This window comes from Myotis yumanensis, unplaced genomic scaffold, assembly GCF_028538775.1.
Source record: "Myotis yumanensis isolate MYYU_CA2020_CCGP unplaced genomic scaffold, mMyoYum1.0.hap1 SCAF_12, whole genome shotgun sequence".
NCBI classification, from domain to species: Eukaryota; Metazoa; Chordata; class Mammalia; order Chiroptera; family Vespertilionidae; genus Myotis; species Myotis yumanensis.
The window spans coordinates 29397956-29416833 of NW_027223763.1; the positions used below are offsets into that span (position 1 = coordinate 29397956).

The window sequence follows — 18878 nt, forward strand, 5'->3', positions numbered from 1 at the left end:
CTCTGGCCACTAAAACAATTTAGGATCATTGTGCTGTCCTGTTTCCAGGTACAGAAAAATGTGCTCTCTAAAACCAGTAAGATAACAATCAATGGAATAGTCACGTCACAATCAATAAGGCATTCAATCGAATGGGATGATTTATACAATTCAGAAAATCAAAGTAACTTTTATATGGTTAAGCCAAACAACAGGGTTAGAGTTAAACTACAGTTTCCACCTGAAATGGTTGCTACCATACTTCATTATCACATGATTTCACTCATATGTGAGATATAATGAACAACATAAACTGATGAAGTAAAATAGATCAGAGACAAAGAAACACTGAACAGAAATCCAACCTCAGAGAGAAGGCAGGGGAGGAATAAGAGAGCAACCAAAGGACTTGTATGCATACGTATTAGCATAACCAAAGGACACAACGAAACCAAGGAGGCTGTGGGGGCTTGTCCTAGGCGGTGGGTGTGGCGGGGCAGCGGGGGGAGTCATATGTAATAGTTTAACAAATAAATAAATAAATAAATAAATAAATAAATAATTTATGAGCCAGTCTCTGCCAAAAACTTTTGCCAGAAAGGATCAGGAGGTCAGAATGCCTGGATGAGTGAGAAAATAAACAAGGGATGTACGGCATTTAATAAAAGACCCACCCACTCCAAAACCCCAAATTGCAGCTTACACCTCACCCACAGCTGTGGCCTCACTCTCACCCTCTACCACAGCCATGGCTCAGTCACTGGCTCTGAGCCTCCTTTTCCTGGTCCTGGCCTTCTGCATCCCCTGGACACCAGGTATCAAGGAGGGAGCTGCCTAGGATGGGGAAAGGGACTGGAGAGGCCTGGCTGGGAGCCTATATTTAGCTCCTGACTCCCTGTGATCGCCCTCTGCAGACAGTGCTGGAGGGACACAGGACTGTTGCCTCAAGTACACTGTAAGGAAGATTCTTGACAGGCTTCTTCGCAGCTACAGGAAGCAAGAACCAAGCTTGGGCTGCCCCATCCCGGCTATCCTGTGAGTGGTGCGAGGGTGTGGGTGAAGCTGAGTGGGCTGGGCAAGGTGGGCAAGACGAGGACAGGCTTGCTAATGCCCGACTCCAGGTTCTCACCTCGGAAGCACTCTCAGGCAGAGCTGTGCGCAGACCCTAAGGAGGCCTGGGTACAGAGGTTGATGCAGCATCTGGACACCTCACCAGCCCCACGGAAACCAGCCCAATGCTGTAAGAAGGACAAGTCTGGCAAGAAGAGAAAGGGCTGCAAAGGCTGTAAGAGGTAAGGAAGCTGAAGGGACTGGGGAGGGAAGTGAAGAAGAGCCTCTGTTAATCCTTCAAGCCCCTCTTCTCCCTTTCCAGGACTGAAGAGTCTCAGACCCCCCAAAAGCCATAGCCCAGTGACCAGCCTGGAGCCCAGGGGGCCTCCATCAGCCGCAACTGGGTTTGGAGCCCCTATCCAAGGGGCAAGAAGCGGGCTAGAAGACAGGGAGGACTCAGGGGCCCCAGAGCAGTCCTTCTACCCCCATGCTGGCCTTGCCTCATCCCTTCTCCTGCTGCAACTATCCCTTCCGTATTTCTAGCCCCCCGCCGCATGGCTGAGCTGCCAGGCCCAGAGAGGCAGAGGAGGGAGTGTGAGAGGAGGCAGCAGGACTGTCCCCTCTGAGGAAAGGTCACCCAGGACCCTGGACCTGACCCCCCTGCTCCTACCTCTTCCTTGTAAATATCATTTAAATGTAACTGAATAAACAGCTGTTCTGGCTTCCCACCCACGTATCTGTTCCTGCACGTTTGTGTCCCTGGGGAAGCCATTGTCACTAAGGGGTGGGGGTGGGGGAATAGGGTGGGGGTGTCAGGAGCTCAGACTGGTGAATTGTACATTCTCACCACCCCAAGAGTTTCCTCGTGGCCCAGGTGCCCAGAGCTGTGGGCAGTAGAAGGGAAGTTGGTGGGGAGGGTGGGACCTGGGCTGCTCCTGGTCTATGAGAAAGTCCTCTCAAGGAGAGATGGTGAACCCAGAGCACACCCTGCAGTGGCACTGCAGGCCTCTGAGAGCCTGGAGAAGCGGTTCTCAACCTGCATATCAGATATTTACATTACGATTCATAACAGTAGCAACATTACAGTTATGAAGTAGCAACGAAAATAATTTTATGTTTGGGTCACAACATGAGGAACTGTAATTAAAGGGCCAGAAGGTTGAGAACCATTGGCCTAGAGGGATCCCTTCCCTGATTATGGGCAGCGGCCTCTCACCCCCACCCCTACCCCCACCCCTACCAGAGACTGCCTCCCCTTTCCTTGGGGCCTGGGGCTCACAAACTTCCAAGTATCTCTTTGGGAGGGTCCCCGGAGGGAAGGATGGAGCCTGGGCCCACCGATAACACAGGCAAACACAAGTCTACTGAGATCCACCCTAAGCAGAGTCCCAGCATTCCCTCTCCAAAACCCAGAAACCTAAAACACCATAGGACTCCCTTCCGTCCCCATCAATCCAGCCGGGTCCCTGTCCTCTCCTCTTTGTTTATTGCAGGTGTGAGCTCTCTGTTCCAGTCTGGGCTTCTTGACTCCCTCAGATTCCTTCCAATTGGGAGAGTCTCCCTTCCCTTCTGTTCTCCTTTCTCCCCTTTGATCTCTTCACACCAAGGACTAGGTCTCCCAGGGCAGCATTGGAACCCAGAATTCAGATGTCAATCAGTGTAGCGGTCAAGCGAAATGAAGTTAACTAGAAGAGGACATTCTGCCAAGAAAAGGCGGGAGCCTGCAAGCAGGCCAAGTCAGAACAAAGTCTTGCATGCAAGACTTATTGTTCAGAGGCAGAACTTTCCTTGAGGTGATAAATAGCCCATGAGAGCATGGAATAGTTCAAGGGAAGGTACACTGCTGCAGGTGGAGAGGGTCTTTGTATAACATAGGAAATTAATAGTGTAATGTATAACTTAGCTTAGATGATCTCACAAGAATGCTTGTTAATCATTGTCACTTGCTGTACTCCATTGTTATTTGCTGTACTCCCCAAATAAAAGCCATGAGGGCTTTAGGGGCATTGCTACTTGCCTGACTAGCAATAGCCCTCTGCTTCTCTAACTTCATCCTGCACGCCAAGCTTGCCTCAGCGTCTCCGTTCACAAAGAACATCAACAAATGGCGCCTGAACAGAACAGGGACCCGAAGGTAAGAAATTGGGATGGGGCAGGACAGAAAGGGATTTGCCAGCGCAGAGTACGGGGAACTTTCGGCAATAGAGACAGAGTCATGGGGAATTCCCCATCCCTACAGAGTCAATACATCGCTGTCTTTCGATCATTATTAAAGAGCTCAAGGGTAAAAGTGAAGGATGAGGCTTTTAAAAAATTGTTTAAGGAAGTCCAGCAGAGATTGCTACCCTCTGAGCCACTCCCAGTTGTGGTCACTGAACCGAGGGAGGTAAGAAAGAATAGAAAAATAGATTTCGGGCTCAGCTCCAGGCCCCAGGAAAAAGAATACGAGCAGAAAAAAAGGGAAAAATAAATTAGGAGGTTATGACAGAATAGCCTCAGCCAGCGATTCAGAGCTGGATATTTCATTTTCTGCTGAGACAGATGGTGATTTTTACACTTGCCTTAAGTTAAGGAAAAGAAAGAGAATAAAAGTTCTCAGGAACTGGCGCCTCCGAAAAGTGAAAAGTAAAATGGCACTAGCCTTTAATCTGGCGTTAGCAGCTGAGCCTCCACCCCCCTCCTGAGGACACAAAGAGCTGCTAATGCTCAATACCCTCAAGGATTAAATTTAAACAGATTTGCCGAAACTGCTTTGGTTCAGTGGATAGAGCGTCAGCCTGCGGACTGAAGGGTCCCGGGTTTGGTTCCCCATCAAGGGCATGTACCTGGGTTGCGGGCATATCCCCAGTAGGAGGTGTGCAGGAGGCAGCTGATTGATGTTTCTAACTCTCTATCTCTCTCCCTTCCTCTCTCTAAGAAATCAATAGAATATATTTTTTTAAAAAATTAAACAGATTATAGATTAATTAATTTATATATTATTAATTATAAAATTATTATATATAATATAATTTTATATATTATTACTTTTTATATATTAATTAATATAGAATTAACTTATACAGATTATAAATTAATTCCTTATGATTGGGATGCTATAGCTAAGGCAGTATTAGCCCCCAGGCAATATCTGCAATTTAAATCCTAGTGGTGGGAAGAAGCCAGGAGAGTGGCGATGATTGACGCCCAACAAAATCCACCTGGATCTAATTGTGACCAGTTAACAGGAACTGGGACGCATATTAGCATACAACAACAGGTGCTATTAGGAGATGCTGTTATGGCACAGATTAAAGCTTGTTACTTAAAGGCTTAGTCAAAAATGGAGGAGGCCGGCACCCCGGCCCAATCATTTTCTAAAATTATACAGATAATACTAATATAATAATAATAATAATCTTATTAAAATCTTATGTAAATAATAATAATAATGCTAATTTTCTTGCTGATGCATTAAAAACTGCAATTCCCATCCTGTTAAATGCTATGGATGTGGGAAAGTGGGACATATGAAAAAGGGATTGTCTGAAGGCAAAGGTCCCACAAGGGAAAGCTAAACATGCTCCCGGAGTTATTAATGCAGATTATGAAGGAGAAATATTAGTTATGATGTCTGCTTCTAGTATTACAAACATAAAGGCTGGAGAAAAAATAGCACAGTTATTATTACTTCCCTATAAACAAATAGGGCATACGGCACCAGTTAAGTGAACTGGGGGATTTGGTAGCACGGGAAAAAAGGTTTTTTAGCATACAGTCTTAGGAGGCCAAAGACCTCAAGTTTTACAGTTTGTTCCCGGAGGGAATAAAAATTATCAGCCTGGTGGATGTTGGGGATGATGTAACTATAATTTTTACTTTGCACTGGCCTCAATCTTGGCCGGTGCACAAGGTGAATGCAACTTTTACAGGTTGTAAGCCTCACTGAAATTTTACAAAGCTCTAATGTACTTGAATGCCAGGGGCCTGACAGATAAAAAGGGCAAAATTCAGCCATATGTTGCCTCCGTTACACTATCTTTGTGGGGAAGAGATCTTTTACAACAATGGGGGGCTACAATTACTATACCTTCTTTTCAGAAAGGCCATAGACAAATGATTTGTCAAGCTGGTGCTGGCACCAGTGTTCAGGACCAAAATTTATAAAGGGGGCCTCTCCTAAGCGCTTCGCCCTGCCTTTAAAATAGAAAACAACTAAACCAGTATGGGTAGAACAGTAGCCCCTAACAAGAGAGGTTAGAAGCACTCCAAATCATTATTAAAGAACAGATACAACTAGGGCATATAAAAACTAGCTCTAGTCCATAGAATTCCCCTGTCTTTGTTATAAAAAAAAAATCAGGTAAATAGAGAATACTTACTAATTTAAGACGGATTAATGAGATTATTGAACCTATAGGACCTTTACAACCTGGAATTCCAAATCCAGCATTAAAGTCTTTGCTGTAATAGGCAAACCCCAAGCTATTAAAACTGATAATGGCTCAGCATATTTATCAGGTAAGTGTCAACATTTTTTCCAACAGTTTGATATTAAACATATTACAGGAATTCCTGGAAACAGTACAGGTCAAGCAATTATTGAACGGCAGAATTACACCCTTAAAGAAATGCTGCAAAAACAAAAAGGGGGAGAAGAGCTGGTATCAGGCCAGACTCCCCGCCAAGATTATTAAGAGCTCTATTTACTTTAAATTTTTTAAATTTGAATACAGATGCAGTGTCAGCTGCTAAAACACAATGGGGACATAAAAAGGAGGTCCCGGTAGAAAAACCAATCATGTGCCAAGATGTCCCTACTAATCAATGGTGCCCGGCTACCGTTTTAAGGTGGGATCGAGGCTATGCTTATGCTTCCACAGGAACCAAGAAGTTCTGGATTCCTGATAAAAGAATCAAATTAAGGCATGGCGAGCAAGAGGAAGTGTGACGAAGCGGGACTGGAAGACCGGTTTGCGCAGCTAACCATCCAGGGAGGACAAACAATTCGCGTGCCATTACCTCGCACCCGAAACACCCCTCCACCTACACGGGGACAGGTGAAGCGCCTATGCCAGGAAGGGGAAGGTCTTGTGAATGCCCATGGAGGGCCCTGTAACTAATGACTAATTGGGTGCCTGGACTTTTTAAAGATCGTGGGCCTATGAAACCAGAAGAAGAAGGAACAAGAATGAACAACTATTCAACAGGAGTTGCCAAGATACCTGTGTGTCTGGAACTGGGGAAATATCTTATTTTAATTGTACCTTGTTAACTTATGTAAATAACTCTGTACCTTTTAATCACAATAGAGAGGGCTTGTATCTATTGCAAGCCAGAACAGGAGTATGGTTACCTGTACAGATAGATCGACAATAGCAGGAAAGTTCTCTAGCTGGAGCTCTCCAAGCCATTGAGGAAGGAATATTGAAGAGGTCAAAAAGATTTATTGGCATGCTAATCGCTGTAATTCTTGGGTTAATTGCTATAACAGCAACAGCTGCAGCGGCTAGGGTAGCATTACAGCGATCAGTCCAAACTGCTACTTTTGTTCAAGACTAGCATAAAGATTCAGAACAGTGCCGAACCGGTTTGGCTCAGTGGATAGAGCGTTGGCCTGCGGACTCAAGGGTCCCAGGTTCGATTCCGGTCAAGGGCATGTACCTTGGTTGCCAGCACATCCCCACTGGGGGGCGTGCAGGAGGCAGCTGATCGATCTCTCTCATCGATGTTTCTAACTTTCTATCCTCTCCCTTCTTCTCTGTAAAAAATCAATAAAATATATTTAAAAAAAAAAAAAAAAAAAAAAAAAAAAAAAAAAAAAAAAAAGATTCAGAACAGTTATAGAATTCTCAACGGAAAATTGATAGTAAAATCAATAAACAATTAGCCGATCTTGAACAATCAGTAGTTTTATTGGGGGACCAAATTGTTAGTTTGCAAAAGTGATTACAGTTAAAGTGTGATTGGAACCATACTAGTCTATGTGTCACCCCTATACCTTATAATGAAACAGCTTTGCTATTTTCTCTATCATGATTCAAACCTGCAGCAAAACTAAAAAGGGGGGAAATGTAGCGGTCGAGCAGAATGAAGTTAACTAGAAGAGGACATTCTGCCAAGAAAAGGCGGGAGCCTGCAAGCAGGCCACGTCAGAACAAAGTCTTGCACGCGAGACTTATTGTTCAGAGGCAGAACTTTCCTTGAGGTGATAAATAGTCCATGAGGGCATGGAAAGTTCAAGGGAGGGTGCACTGCTGCACGTGGAAAGGGTCTTTGTGTTTATAACCTTAAGGTAGAAAAGAACTTCTTAAACAAGACATAAAACCATAAAACATAAATCATAAGGGAAAAGCCCTGGCCAGTGTGGCTCAGTTGGTTGGAGTCGTCCCATGCAACGGAAGATTGCTGGTTTGATTCCTGGTCAGGCCACATGCCTGGGTTTCAGGTTTGATCCCTAGGAGTGGGCATGCAGAAGGCAGCTGATCAATGTTTTGCTCTCACATCAATGTTTCTCTCTCCCTCTTCCTTCCTCTCTCGCTAAAAATCAATTTTAAATCGTTAAAAAATATAAATCATAAGGGAAAAGATCAACACCATTAAATTAAAAGACAAGTAGGAGTTCAGAGTAAAGATGACAAATTAAACACATGCTTATATTCAGTCCTTCCTGAGCCCCAACTAAATCGACAGTAACAGTTTCTGATGTGTGTTTGTGTGTGTAGACATAAATCCACAAGAACCCAAGTGGGAGATGAGATAAACGTAACTTTCCAGCCGAAATCGGTTTGGCTCAATGGATAGAGCGTCGGCCTGCGGACTGAAAGGTCCCAGGTTCGATTCCGGTCAGGGGCATGTACCTGGGTTGTGGGCACATCCCCAGTAGGAGATGTGCAGGAGGCAGCTGATCGATGTTTCTAACTCTCTATCTCTCTCCCTTCCTCTCTGTAAAAAATCAATAAAATATATTTTTAAAAAAACGTAACTTTCCAAAAGACTACTGCTTAGACAAGTAAATATTTCAGTATAAAGCAAAAAAAAAAAAAAATGATATTATAAATTTGGAGGACTTCCAATGCCTTGCTCATGCATACAGCAAAAATATTTTACTAAATACTAGAATGCTGGTGTTCAACAGGAACACAGTTAATACTGAAAGGGCGAGGGCTATGCCCTCCCTCCATCTTGCCTGTATCCTCCATGTTGGGACCACATGTGGCCTTCTTCCTGGAAGCCCAGGCCCCTGCTGGCCACGCCCGGGATTTTAAACTAACCAATGATAATCAAGGGAAGTGCGCGCCGTAGATATGACCACATCCTGTGTAACAAGACCCGGCTTGCGCCTGGCCAATCAGCAGGGCCCACAATCCCCTCTTTCCACCCCCCTATTAAAGCCGGTTTTTTCCCACGGGAGGTCACTCTGTTCTGGTCGGTGGGCCGGCCGGGAACAGAGTCGGGTTGGCGCCCCCAATAAAAGGACCTTCTGCTTTTGCATCAAACTGGCTCCCAGTGTGGTACTTTGGGGATCTTGGAATCTGGGCATAACAAATACTACTAGACATGTAAAAAGAAAAGTAGAAAAAAATTATAAGGATCAAACATCTCCAAAATTTACAAAATCATCATTCCCCCAAACATGAGAACTCATTGTAACCCCTGAATCCCGAGTTTTCCTTAACTGAAACATTTTATGGCTTTAAAACTGAGTCATCACTGTCTTCTAACAACGTTATCCTAAGGGCTATCCAGAAAGTTACTAAAACCATGTTTTTAAATTATTTTACCACTGTCTTTTCCATTATATGCTAACAGGGACACACTTATGAAATGGGGCCAGCTCCTTCTTCTCGCTGCTGCCTCAGAATCTGAAGCCTCTTGCTTCTCCTGGTTCACTCCTTCCTAGTGGATCCTTTAAAGGAGCGGTTCTCAACTTGTGGGTCGCGACCCCTTTGGGGGTGGAACGACCCTTTCACAGGGGTCGCCTAAGACCATCGGAAAACACATATATAATTACATATTGTTTTGTGATTAATCACTATGCTTTAATTATGTTCAATTTGTAACAATGAAAATACACCCTGCATATCAGATATTTACATTATGATTCATAACAGTAGCAAAATTACAGTTATGAAATAGCAACGAAAATAATTTTATGGTTGGGGGTCACCACAACATGAGGAACTGTATTAAAGGGTCGCGATATTAGGAAGGTTGAGAACCACTGCTTTAAAGACTTCTTTGATACGAACGTAAGAATGAACCAGGCTACCGAGATCTCCCAGAATTACAGATCATGGAAACACCTTCACCTGAGTAATATGAGCCTGAAACTAATCCTAAACTAAGCAACCAGATTTCTTTTTTTTAAATATATTTTATTGATTTTTTACAGAGAGGAAGGGAGAGGGATAGAGAGCTAGAAACATCGATGAGAGAGAAACATTGATCAGCTGCCTCCTGCACATCTCCTACTGGGGATGTGCCCGCAACCCAGGTACATGCCCTTGACCGGAATCGAACCGGGGACCTTTCAGTCCACAGGCCGACGCTCTATCCACTGAGCCAAAATGGTTTCAGCACAACCAGATTTCTTAACACTGCTCACCCCACCCCCATGATACCTAGACCACACTTTCATTCTTTACTCATCAATCCAGTCCTTTAGGACATGATCAACAGTGATAGGTTCTTTCTTTTAAAGAGTAAAAAAAATGGGCACAGTGTGGGACTACCAGCACAGCACCACAGATGTACTTGCCATCTTCTGCCTTTTTTTATGGCACAGAAAGTTCAGGGGGGTGGGGTCTATACATAGTATTAATGGAAACTCAAACTTAATTTGTTTCCTAGCTTTAATCATGTACCTGTGAACTATGTCTTCAGCTTCAGCTGACCTCTTTTGTGAAGTTCTTTATCTTTCCCAAACATCCAGGTGTTGTTTTTTCTTGTATTTTAGGACAAAGTGATGCTGTTTTGTTAAAAATCATCCATGCTTCTGATCGTCGTCGGCATCAGTCTTAACCATTGAATTTCTATTGATGCTGAAGTTGCCAACCCTCTTCTTCTGGCGACTATATTTGCAATTCTTCCAGTGCAATCCTACAGTTCCCCATACAGAGACGGTGTTAGCGATGCCAAGAACCTGAAAATTTTCTTCAGGACAGTTTGTTTCTCAGTTGGTGGCAAACCCAAAACACCTGAGGTCTGAAACGGCTTGCCATGTTCTTGAAGACTTTAGTTTTATTTTATTTTTATTTCTATTGATTGATTTTAGAGAGAGGAAGAGGGGGAGAGACAGAGAGAGCACGAGTCGTTGTTCCACTCATTTGTGCATTCGGAATCTGCAGCCTCTTGCTTCCCTGGGTCCCCCTGATTATTGTGTGGGACGGGGATCCAACCGGCAACCCTAGCCTGTCAGCACGACGCTCTAACCTTAGCTGAGCTACCAGCCAGGGCCGTTGAAAGCTTTTGCTTTAGAGCCATGGATTGTGCTAATAATACATTTCAATCCAATATTAAGAGAATAGCCAAACTCGTCGTCTGATCACCTGAGCAGCCAGCGCCAGCATCGGTTCAGAATACACCCCCCATCCGCTAGGGGTGACACCCCATTAGGTTGTGAGGCCGTCATTGCCCCGCTCCGCCACAGGGTGGCAGCATCGTCACCGCGGTCCTCTGTGGGCTGAAACCAACAGCGGGCATGTGGGTTGAATTTTCTGTTTTCATTGCCTTAGTCTTTCTGCAACCAATTTATTTTTATTTGTCCTCAGATGTGTCTCATGCTAGGCCAACGGTCTAGTGTTTTCCTGATGAGCAGGACAAACTCGTGTTCCGCCCAGGTCCAGGGGACCCTCCCGCGCTGGGCATCCCCCAGCAGCCAGGCTCTCATAAGTCTCCGTTGAATAGAGAAACCTTTCCTTAGAGCTGACACCGTAATTAAGTCGTTTTAGGAATCAATTGGGCGCAGGATATTTATGCTGTGAAGGAAGTGCCGGGGGTGAAGTGAACTTCCTTTAGCCTTTTAGGCAAACATTATTTCATGAATTTACCGTTGGATGCGTTGGTCTCGGGGTAACTTGGCAAGGGGCGGGGGAGGGGAGGGGGGAGAAGTAGGGGATGCGGGGGGGGGCGGGGGGAGAGTAATATTCGCAGACAAACAGCAGCCTACGCCAGCCCATGAGTCTCCGCCCGCCCGGTTCCGAGGCCTGAGTGGCTGGGATTTGGCTGCAGGGCCGCTGCGCGAGGCCTGGGGAAGCAGCCGCCCCGCCCCCCCCCGGGGGACTTCCAGGGCCCACGCTGACCCCAGGTCCCGGGTGCGGTCTCACGCACAGCCCAAGTCCCCACTCCGCGCGTGGGGCCGGACCCTAGGCCTCGGACCGGTGGGTACCCGAAGCGAGGAGAGCATAGGGGCCGCTCCAGACGCAGGGACCACGGGCCACACCTGGTTCCTGCTAGAGCCCACGGAGCGCCCCCACCAAAGAGCCGGAGCCGCCTCCTCTCCAAAGCCCCCCTCCCCAGGCTGGAGCGCCTTCTGCAGGCCTGAGAGGGGACACATCAGACACACAGGTGGCCGCAACCACATACAGGTGATCCTCAATAATGTAGTTTCTTTCCACATCTTTTTTAAAAAATATATTTTTATTGATTTCAGAGAGGAAGGGAGAAGGAAAGATAGAAACATCAATGATGAGAGAGAATCATTGATCGGCTGCCTCCTGCACGCCTCCCACTGGGGATCCAAACCGCAAGCAGGGCATGTGCCCTTGACCACAATCGAACCTGGGACCTTTCGGTCCGCAGGCTGACGCTCTATCCACTGAACCAAACCGGCTAGGGCACATCTTTTCTTTATAACGTTGTTGGGGGGCGGGGCAGGGGGGTAGAATCCGTTCCCTAGGGCCACTGGTGTGTGGAATTTGCACACTTTCCCCATGTCTGCGTACTTGGGTTGCCCTCCCCATCCCAAAGCTACGCAGGTGAGGTGAAGTGGCGTCTAAATTGTCCCAGTCTCAGCGAGCGTGGGTGTGTGATGCACCCCGCGATGGAATGACACCCTGTCCAGGATGGGTTTCCGCCTTGCACCCCAGAGCTGCCAGGGGCGGCCTTGGACCCCTGCCACCCTGACCTGGCGTAAGAGGGTTGGACTTTCTTAAATATTATGTGCACAGCTCATTTATTTCAGCGTTGTTGATATTAGAAGTGTGTTTTGGGTCTTTGTTTAGAAGTTTGGTGATGTTTTGTGACTAGAAATATGCCCTGGGAACTTAACTCTTGTTTATCTCAATTAGCCTGCGGTAAAGTTGGTTTTGTTACTGCTTGTTTCTGTTAGGTCACAGTTTCCAAGAACCTATCGATGGCCTTAAATGAGGACTTACTGTACACCTGGCACACACACACACATGCACGTACACGCACACACATACATGCACACACATACACACATACATGCACACACACACAGGAGTGATGGGTATAACAGTCAGGGACAGCCCCACGGACACAACTCAGGATATGGACACACATTTATCTATTCAGCACCTGCTTACTGAGCATCTGGTCTACACACAATCATTCACTCCCCTAGACCCCGCACCCCCACCATGCACTTGGTTGACTTCTAGGCCCAGTTTCTCCCTTCCCTAATGGCTACAGTGCCCTCCCTCCACAAGATCTCCCGCCCCTGGATTTGGTCAGACCAGAGAGTTCACAGTTGGCCTGGCTCCTTGAAGGAGGGTGGGAAGAGATTTGTCCAGGGCTCACACTGAACCAGGGACCCCACAGAGGGGACTAGGCTGGGAGAAGGGTGGGCTAGCTGCCACCTGTAGCACACTGAGGGCTCTGTATATGTGGTCAGAAACAATTTTAAACCTACCTCCCTGGGCTCCAACCCTCCCACCCCCATTGAGTTGTCTAAACCAATGGCTTGGGAGTGGGTGCCTCAAACCATCCACCCAGGAAGCCTGTGTCTCCTCTTTGTGCCAGGATAGTGGGTACCATCAGAAATAACACCCTGATGGCCCCCTCCTTCTCTTTTCACCTTCCTGACCTGTCAGTGTTGGGGAATTCCAGGACTTGGAACTTGGACCTCTTCTATCTATATCCACTCCCTAGAGATCACATTGTCTCATGGCTTTAAATACCATTCATATGCTCCCAAATTTGTGTCTTCAGCTAGAATCTCTTCCCTGAACTTTAGACTCATTTAACCAACTACCTCTTTCACATCTCCACTGATGTGTTCAAAATGGAGCTTCAGCTTCAAAAGTCAAAACGAGCCCTAACCAGTTTGGCTCAGTGGATAGAGCGTCGGCCTGCGGACTGAAGGGTCCCAGGTTCGATTCCGGTCAAAGGCATGAACCTTGGTTGCGGGCACATCCCCAGTAGGGGGTGTGCAGGAGGCAACTGATCAATGTTTCTCTCTCATGAAGTGTCTCTGTCATCAATGTTACTAACTCTCTATCCCTCTCCCTTCCTCTCTGCAAAAAAATCAATAAAATATATATTTTTCTAAAAAGTCAAAACAAGGCTCCTGACTTTCCCACAAACCCACTCCTTGTAGTCATTCACATGTTGGCATATTTACTTCCATCCAGCGCATTGCTGAGGCCAAAAATGTTGTCGTATTCTTGCCTCTTCTTTCTTTTACATTTTATGCTGAATCCTTCGACAAAGCCCATATATCTTCAAAATATTTCCAGAATCTGACCACTTCTCACCAACTCTCAGCAGTTGCCTCCCACCTGGTCTTCGGGTTTCTGTTCTGGCACCACTTTGGCCTATTCTCCCTCTGACAAACAGAGGGGGCCTTTAAAACATGTCAGATCATATGACACCTCTGTTCAAAACCCCCTAAATGAGTAAAACAAACATAAAGCCTACAAAGCCCTACACTATCTGGCCCCTATTATTATCTGATAACATTAACTTCCTTTCTATTCCTCAAACACACCTTTGCCTCAACACCTTCACACTCACTGTTTTCACTACCTCGAGCATCTTCCCCAGATCTCTGCAAGGCTCTCTCCCTCATCTACTTCCGATCACATCTCTGCTCAAATGTTATCAAAAACGTCTTCCCCCTGGGCCAGTGTGGCTCAACGGTTGAGGGTCCACCCATGAACCAGGAGGTCACAGTTAGATTCCCACTCAGGGCACATGCCTGGTTTGGGGGCTCAGTCCCCACTAGGGGGCGTGCAGGAGGTAGTCGATCAATGATTATCTTTCATTATTGATGTTTCTATCTCTCTCTTTCCCTTCCTCTCGCTGAAATAAATAAAAGCATATTTTGATTATCCTCCCAATACTCCCCATTCCTCTAGCCTTCTTTATTTTTCTTACTACAATTATTGCTATCTGATATACTGTATTTTTCTTGTTTGTTTCTTGCCTCCTTCGTTAGAATAAAAACACTGCAAAAGCAGGAATATCGCCCTAACCGGTTTGGCTCAGTGGATAAAGCGTCGGCCTGCGGACTGAATGGTCCCAGGTTCGATTCCAGTTGAGGGCATGTACCTTGGTTGCAGGCACATCCCCAGTGGGGGGTGTGCAGGAGGCGGCTGATCGATGTTTCTCTCTCATCGATGTTTCTAACTCTCTATCCCTCTCCCTTCCTCTCTGTAAAAAAATCAATAAAATATATTTTTTTAAAAAGCAGGAATATCTGTTTGTTTTTTTAAATATATCCACTGGGCCAAACCAGCTAGGGCTGTTTGTTTGTTTTCTTAATTGCTGTATCCTGGTGCCAAGAACACTGTCTGGAACATAGAAGGCCCTCAATAAATATTTATTGAATAAATGTGGAACAAATGCCTTTTTAATTATTTCACTCTTCCTTGCCAGTTCTCAGGGTCTTTCACAAGCTTTCCAGGCAGATAGCATTACATTTTAATTGAAAACTCAACACCAGCTCTGCACTCTATCCTTGTATCAGGATTTTGGTGGGAAACAAAGGAAATGCTCAGAAATGTTTAATGAAAATGAAGTTAGTGAAGGGACCATTACAGAGGTGAGGGCAGGGTTCAATGTAGGCAGCCACTGCACATGATTAACATCGCTTCAAACCTCAGGCTGTCTCTCCTTCCTGACAAAGTGGACCTTAGAGGTACTGCCAGAAATTTTGCCCATTAAGACTTCCCTTCACCATGGTCTTTCAGGGCTATGCCTGAATGTGAGCAACTGTCTACTTCTGACTGGTGCCAGCATCCCTTAGAGACCCATCTAAAAAATCAAGACTGTGCATTTTCTCCCTCTGTTAACTATTTATAGAAAACTTCCCCATACAGGCCCAAGTATGATCAAAAGAAGAAGAAGACAATACAAATAGGAATCTGAGCCACCAGCCAATGCTTTCACCAGTCTCATGTGTACAATGTCTGTATAACAATGAATACTGCTGTGCACATCCAACTCTATGATTTGCTATAACTATACCCTTAGGTTGCATTGTCACTGGGTGATCACTAGTCTGAGTTTTAGACCAGGGCCCAGTGGCAAATCAGGAGTTGCTTTTTAAATAGGAAATAATCATTAGCAGAAGTGTAGCCTTACTCCAATAGCCAAAGGGACTTTGCTGGGACTCCTACAGCGCCCTTCTCTGCCACCGACAACCTGAGGTTCACTGGACTTAAAATGCATAAGGTTCAAGCAGCAGGGCAACTTTCCATGGAGCCTAGACCTGCTGCCCACGCCTTCCTTGCTCTGACCTCATTCAAAACTATCAGCTTTGCCGAAACCGGTTTGGCTCAGTGGATAGAGCGTCGGCCCGCGGACCAAAGGGTCCCAGGTTCGATTCCGGTCAAGGGCATGTGCCTGGGTTGCGGGCACATCTCCAGTGGGAGATGGGCAGGAGGCAGCTGGTCGATGTTTCTCTCTCATTGATGTTTCTGACTCTCTATCTCTCTCCCTTCCTCTCTGTAAAAAATCAATAAAATATATTAAAAAAAAAACAAAAAAAAACTATCAGCTTTATGTCAGATCCAGTCAATATTTTGCAGCAGTAAACCAAAATATGGTATATGTTGCCTCCAAAATCCTTGTGCCTCCTTCTTCATAGTGAAGGTACAACATGTCCCAGACCATTGTTTTTCAGCTCCTCCCTCCCCCCCCGATAGCCTAGAAGTTTCACCTATATGGCAGGATGCTGAATTTTTGTAGAATTTCTTTCTCTCCCTCTGGCATACATGGGTCCATCTCAGGCATTTAAGGTCATTGCGAATTCTTAGAAGCGTAATGGCATCAGTTTAAAGGACCAGTTTGATATTCTGTGCGATGTCAAGATTATATTATGATATCAGAGCAGGAAAGTTGCCATATCCCGAAGGTAGAACAGTGAAGGTGTATTGCTGTCATTCCAGTTGAAAAGGGCTGATATCAGTGGTCTTTAATTGATTATATAGAAAGAAGGCATGTGCTAGATTATTAGCTGTAATGGGCTGTACCAAGGGCTACAGCATCTTTTACGTCTTTGAAGGTGCTCTAATTCATGCAACTTCTCTAGCAATGCAGCGATGCTTTAGGTTTAGTATTGTAGGCAGGTACGTGGTGGGGCAAATACTGTTCAAAGGACTTCCACAGGTAGCATAATTTTCCTTACTCCATGGCCAAGGAACCAGTGTGGAGATTTTGTTAATTATGAGATATACCAATTCCCACTATGCACTCTGAAACTAGAGAAATAACCACTGGAGACTCACTGTGAGATGTAACTGGATCAAGATCCTTCTATCACTTGACCTCCATAAAGCCTCATTCTGACTGGTAGACCACAATGAGGTTTTGGGTCCCCAAGTCTAGTATTATCACAATACAGTATCTAATAATCCCCCCCAATGTCTGACTATTTCCTGTTCCTCATTCATAGTCACCCTTGCAAATGGCTACAGATCTCTGTGGAGAAGGTATAGACGAGTAATTCTCAAAGTTTAGCATAGGTCAGAATCGCCAGAAAGGCCTGTGAAAACACAGGTTGCTGGGCCACTATCAGAGTTTCTGGTTCAGTGGAGTTGGGGCAGAGCCCAAGAATTTGCAGTTCTTGCAAGTTCCCAAGTGATGCTAATGCTGCTAATGCCAGGGACCACACTTTGAAAATCACTGACGAACAGAAAGATTTATACAATCCACCTGTGAGAGAAACACAGGCCTTCCCCAACCCAATCAAGGGGCTTATAAAAGACTGCAAGTCCTCAATATAATTTGCATCAAGTTTCTCCTCATCAGGCGTAGAAATTTTCCACTTATAGGGGTCAGGTAGGACATCAGTAAGCTGTCTATGGATGCTATAATCATTTAGCTACTACCAGAGATCCTGTGGGCAAAGCATATTGATTACCACTTGTCCCTGCGGCTGGTATAGTAATTTCGTTCACCTTAGTGCGCATGGTTAGGTGCCAACAACATCTGTCCTCCACCACTCAAGGTTTCTGTTATTTATTCCTCTTTTTCTCTCCCCCTCCCCCTTATTCCTCTTGAAATAAGATTGCCCAGTCCCATCTCCCATCCTCATATCCTGCCTACTAAAGAAGGCACTAGAAAGCTTTTCAAAGAAGCTAGTGTTCCCCTTACCAATGTTGTTCTTATTGCCTTGGAGAAGGAAGTATCTTTCTGGGCCCTTCCGAGACGTCCATCTCTCTAACTTTTGCTCTTCTTCCTCCACTTTGCTACTCAAAGTATCATCTAAGGACTGGCAGCACAGCATCACCTAGAAGTTTGATAGGAATGCAACAATTTAGGCTTCACCCCAGACCTACTGAGTCAGAATCTACAGTTTATCAAGACCCCAGAATGAACCATATGCACCTCAAAGTCTAAGAAGCACTCCACAATATGTCAGTGAGGTTCTAGCATCTCAGCCTCCTTGATCATATTGAACCCAGGTTTCCAGTAACCAATCCAACAGACTATACCCAAATCCTGGGTGAGGACACTCGTATCAATAAATTTGTCCTCGCTGGTCCCCAGGATTCTCCCAATACAGTTGACAGCAGGACGTTGTCCTCAGTGTATATGCTCTTGTTCTTGGAGCACACCTGATACATTCCTGTCTAGGCCATATTAGAATCAAACTCTCGTGGTGGCTATGGAGACTATGTGGAATGGTCAGGATGAGTGCTGAAGAGAAAATGCATGCCCCTTGCCAGGGAGTTATTAGTAACTATTTTTTAAATATGTTTTTTATTGATTTTTAGAGAGAGAGGAAGGGAGAGGGATAGAGAGATAGAAACATTGATGAGAAAGAAACATCAATCAGCTGCCTCCTACATGCCCCCTAATGGAGATTAAGCCCACAATGCAGGTGTGTGCCCTGACTGGGAATTGGGCAGGTGACGTCTTGGCTCATGGATCAATGCTCAACCACTGAACCACACTGGCCAGGCTAATAACTTTTTTAATGATATGGAAGGCTGTATCATTCATAGTTTTCAGAGAGAGGGAGAGGGGGAATGTTCTTCTACCAGCCAAGAAGACTCAAATGGATTTGAAAGTCCAAATTCCGAGCTTTGTTCATCTCTGTCCAAATGCCCCTTACCAAGTCTCAGAGTCCTACTCCTTCTCAACAGCGCCCTTATTCCAGCATAAGGGATTTGGTGGGGTTGGGTAGTCACCTGGTGTTGCAACTCTATACCATATCATCAGGTCTTGGGCTTGATCCTTAGCCATATCTGCCATGTGGTCACATATAATAAAAATGCCTTAAGAATTCCATAGAGGTTGTTGGGATCGCCACCCAAACCTTAAGTTAGAAGTTCATGATCTTTTTTTTTTTTAGTTTTTTTTAAAATATATTTTATTGATTTTTTACAGAGAGGAAGGGAAAGAGATAGAGAGTTAGAAACATCAATGAGAGAGAAACATCGATCAGCTGCCTCCTG

General features: G+C 45.4%; 1 protein-coding gene and 1 long non-coding RNA gene across 2 annotated transcripts in view; one reads left to right on the plus strand and one right to left on the minus strand.

Annotated features, from left to right (window-relative positions):
- LOC139020493 (uncharacterized) overlaps positions 1–18878 on the minus strand; it is a 39965-nt gene that overhangs the window by 6454 nt on the left and 14633 nt on the right. Inside the window, exon 3 of the long non-coding RNA XR_011473319.1 lies at positions 17572–17707. This is a non-coding gene — a long non-coding RNA (uncharacterized lncRNA). The remainder of the gene's footprint in view (positions 1–17571; positions 17708–18878) is intronic.
- LOC139020491 (C-C motif chemokine 21-like) lies at positions 728–1552 on the plus strand. The gene is made up of 4 exons (XM_070430126.1): positions 728–794; positions 894–1014; positions 1101–1271; positions 1352–1552. Exons 1-4 carry the CDS (start codon positions 728–730, stop codon positions 1383–1385), a joined length of 393 nt encoding a protein of 130 aa, XP_070286227.1. The 3' UTR covers positions 1386–1552.

Bases quoted from the DNA above. Each gene is read 5' to 3' on its own strand.
- LOC139020491 (XM_070430126.1), top strand. From the start codon at position 728: ATGGCTCAGTCACTGGCTCTGAGCCTCCTTTTCCTGGTCCTGGCCTTC. The intron at 795-893 runs GTATCAAGGAGG...CGCCCTCTGCAG, and splicing joins CTGCATCCCCTGGACACCAG to ACAGTGCTGGAGGGACACAG. The intron at 1,272-1,351 runs GTAAGGAAGCTG...CTCCCTTTCCAG, and splicing joins GGCTGCAAAGGCTGTAAGAG to GACTGAAGAGTCTCAGACCC.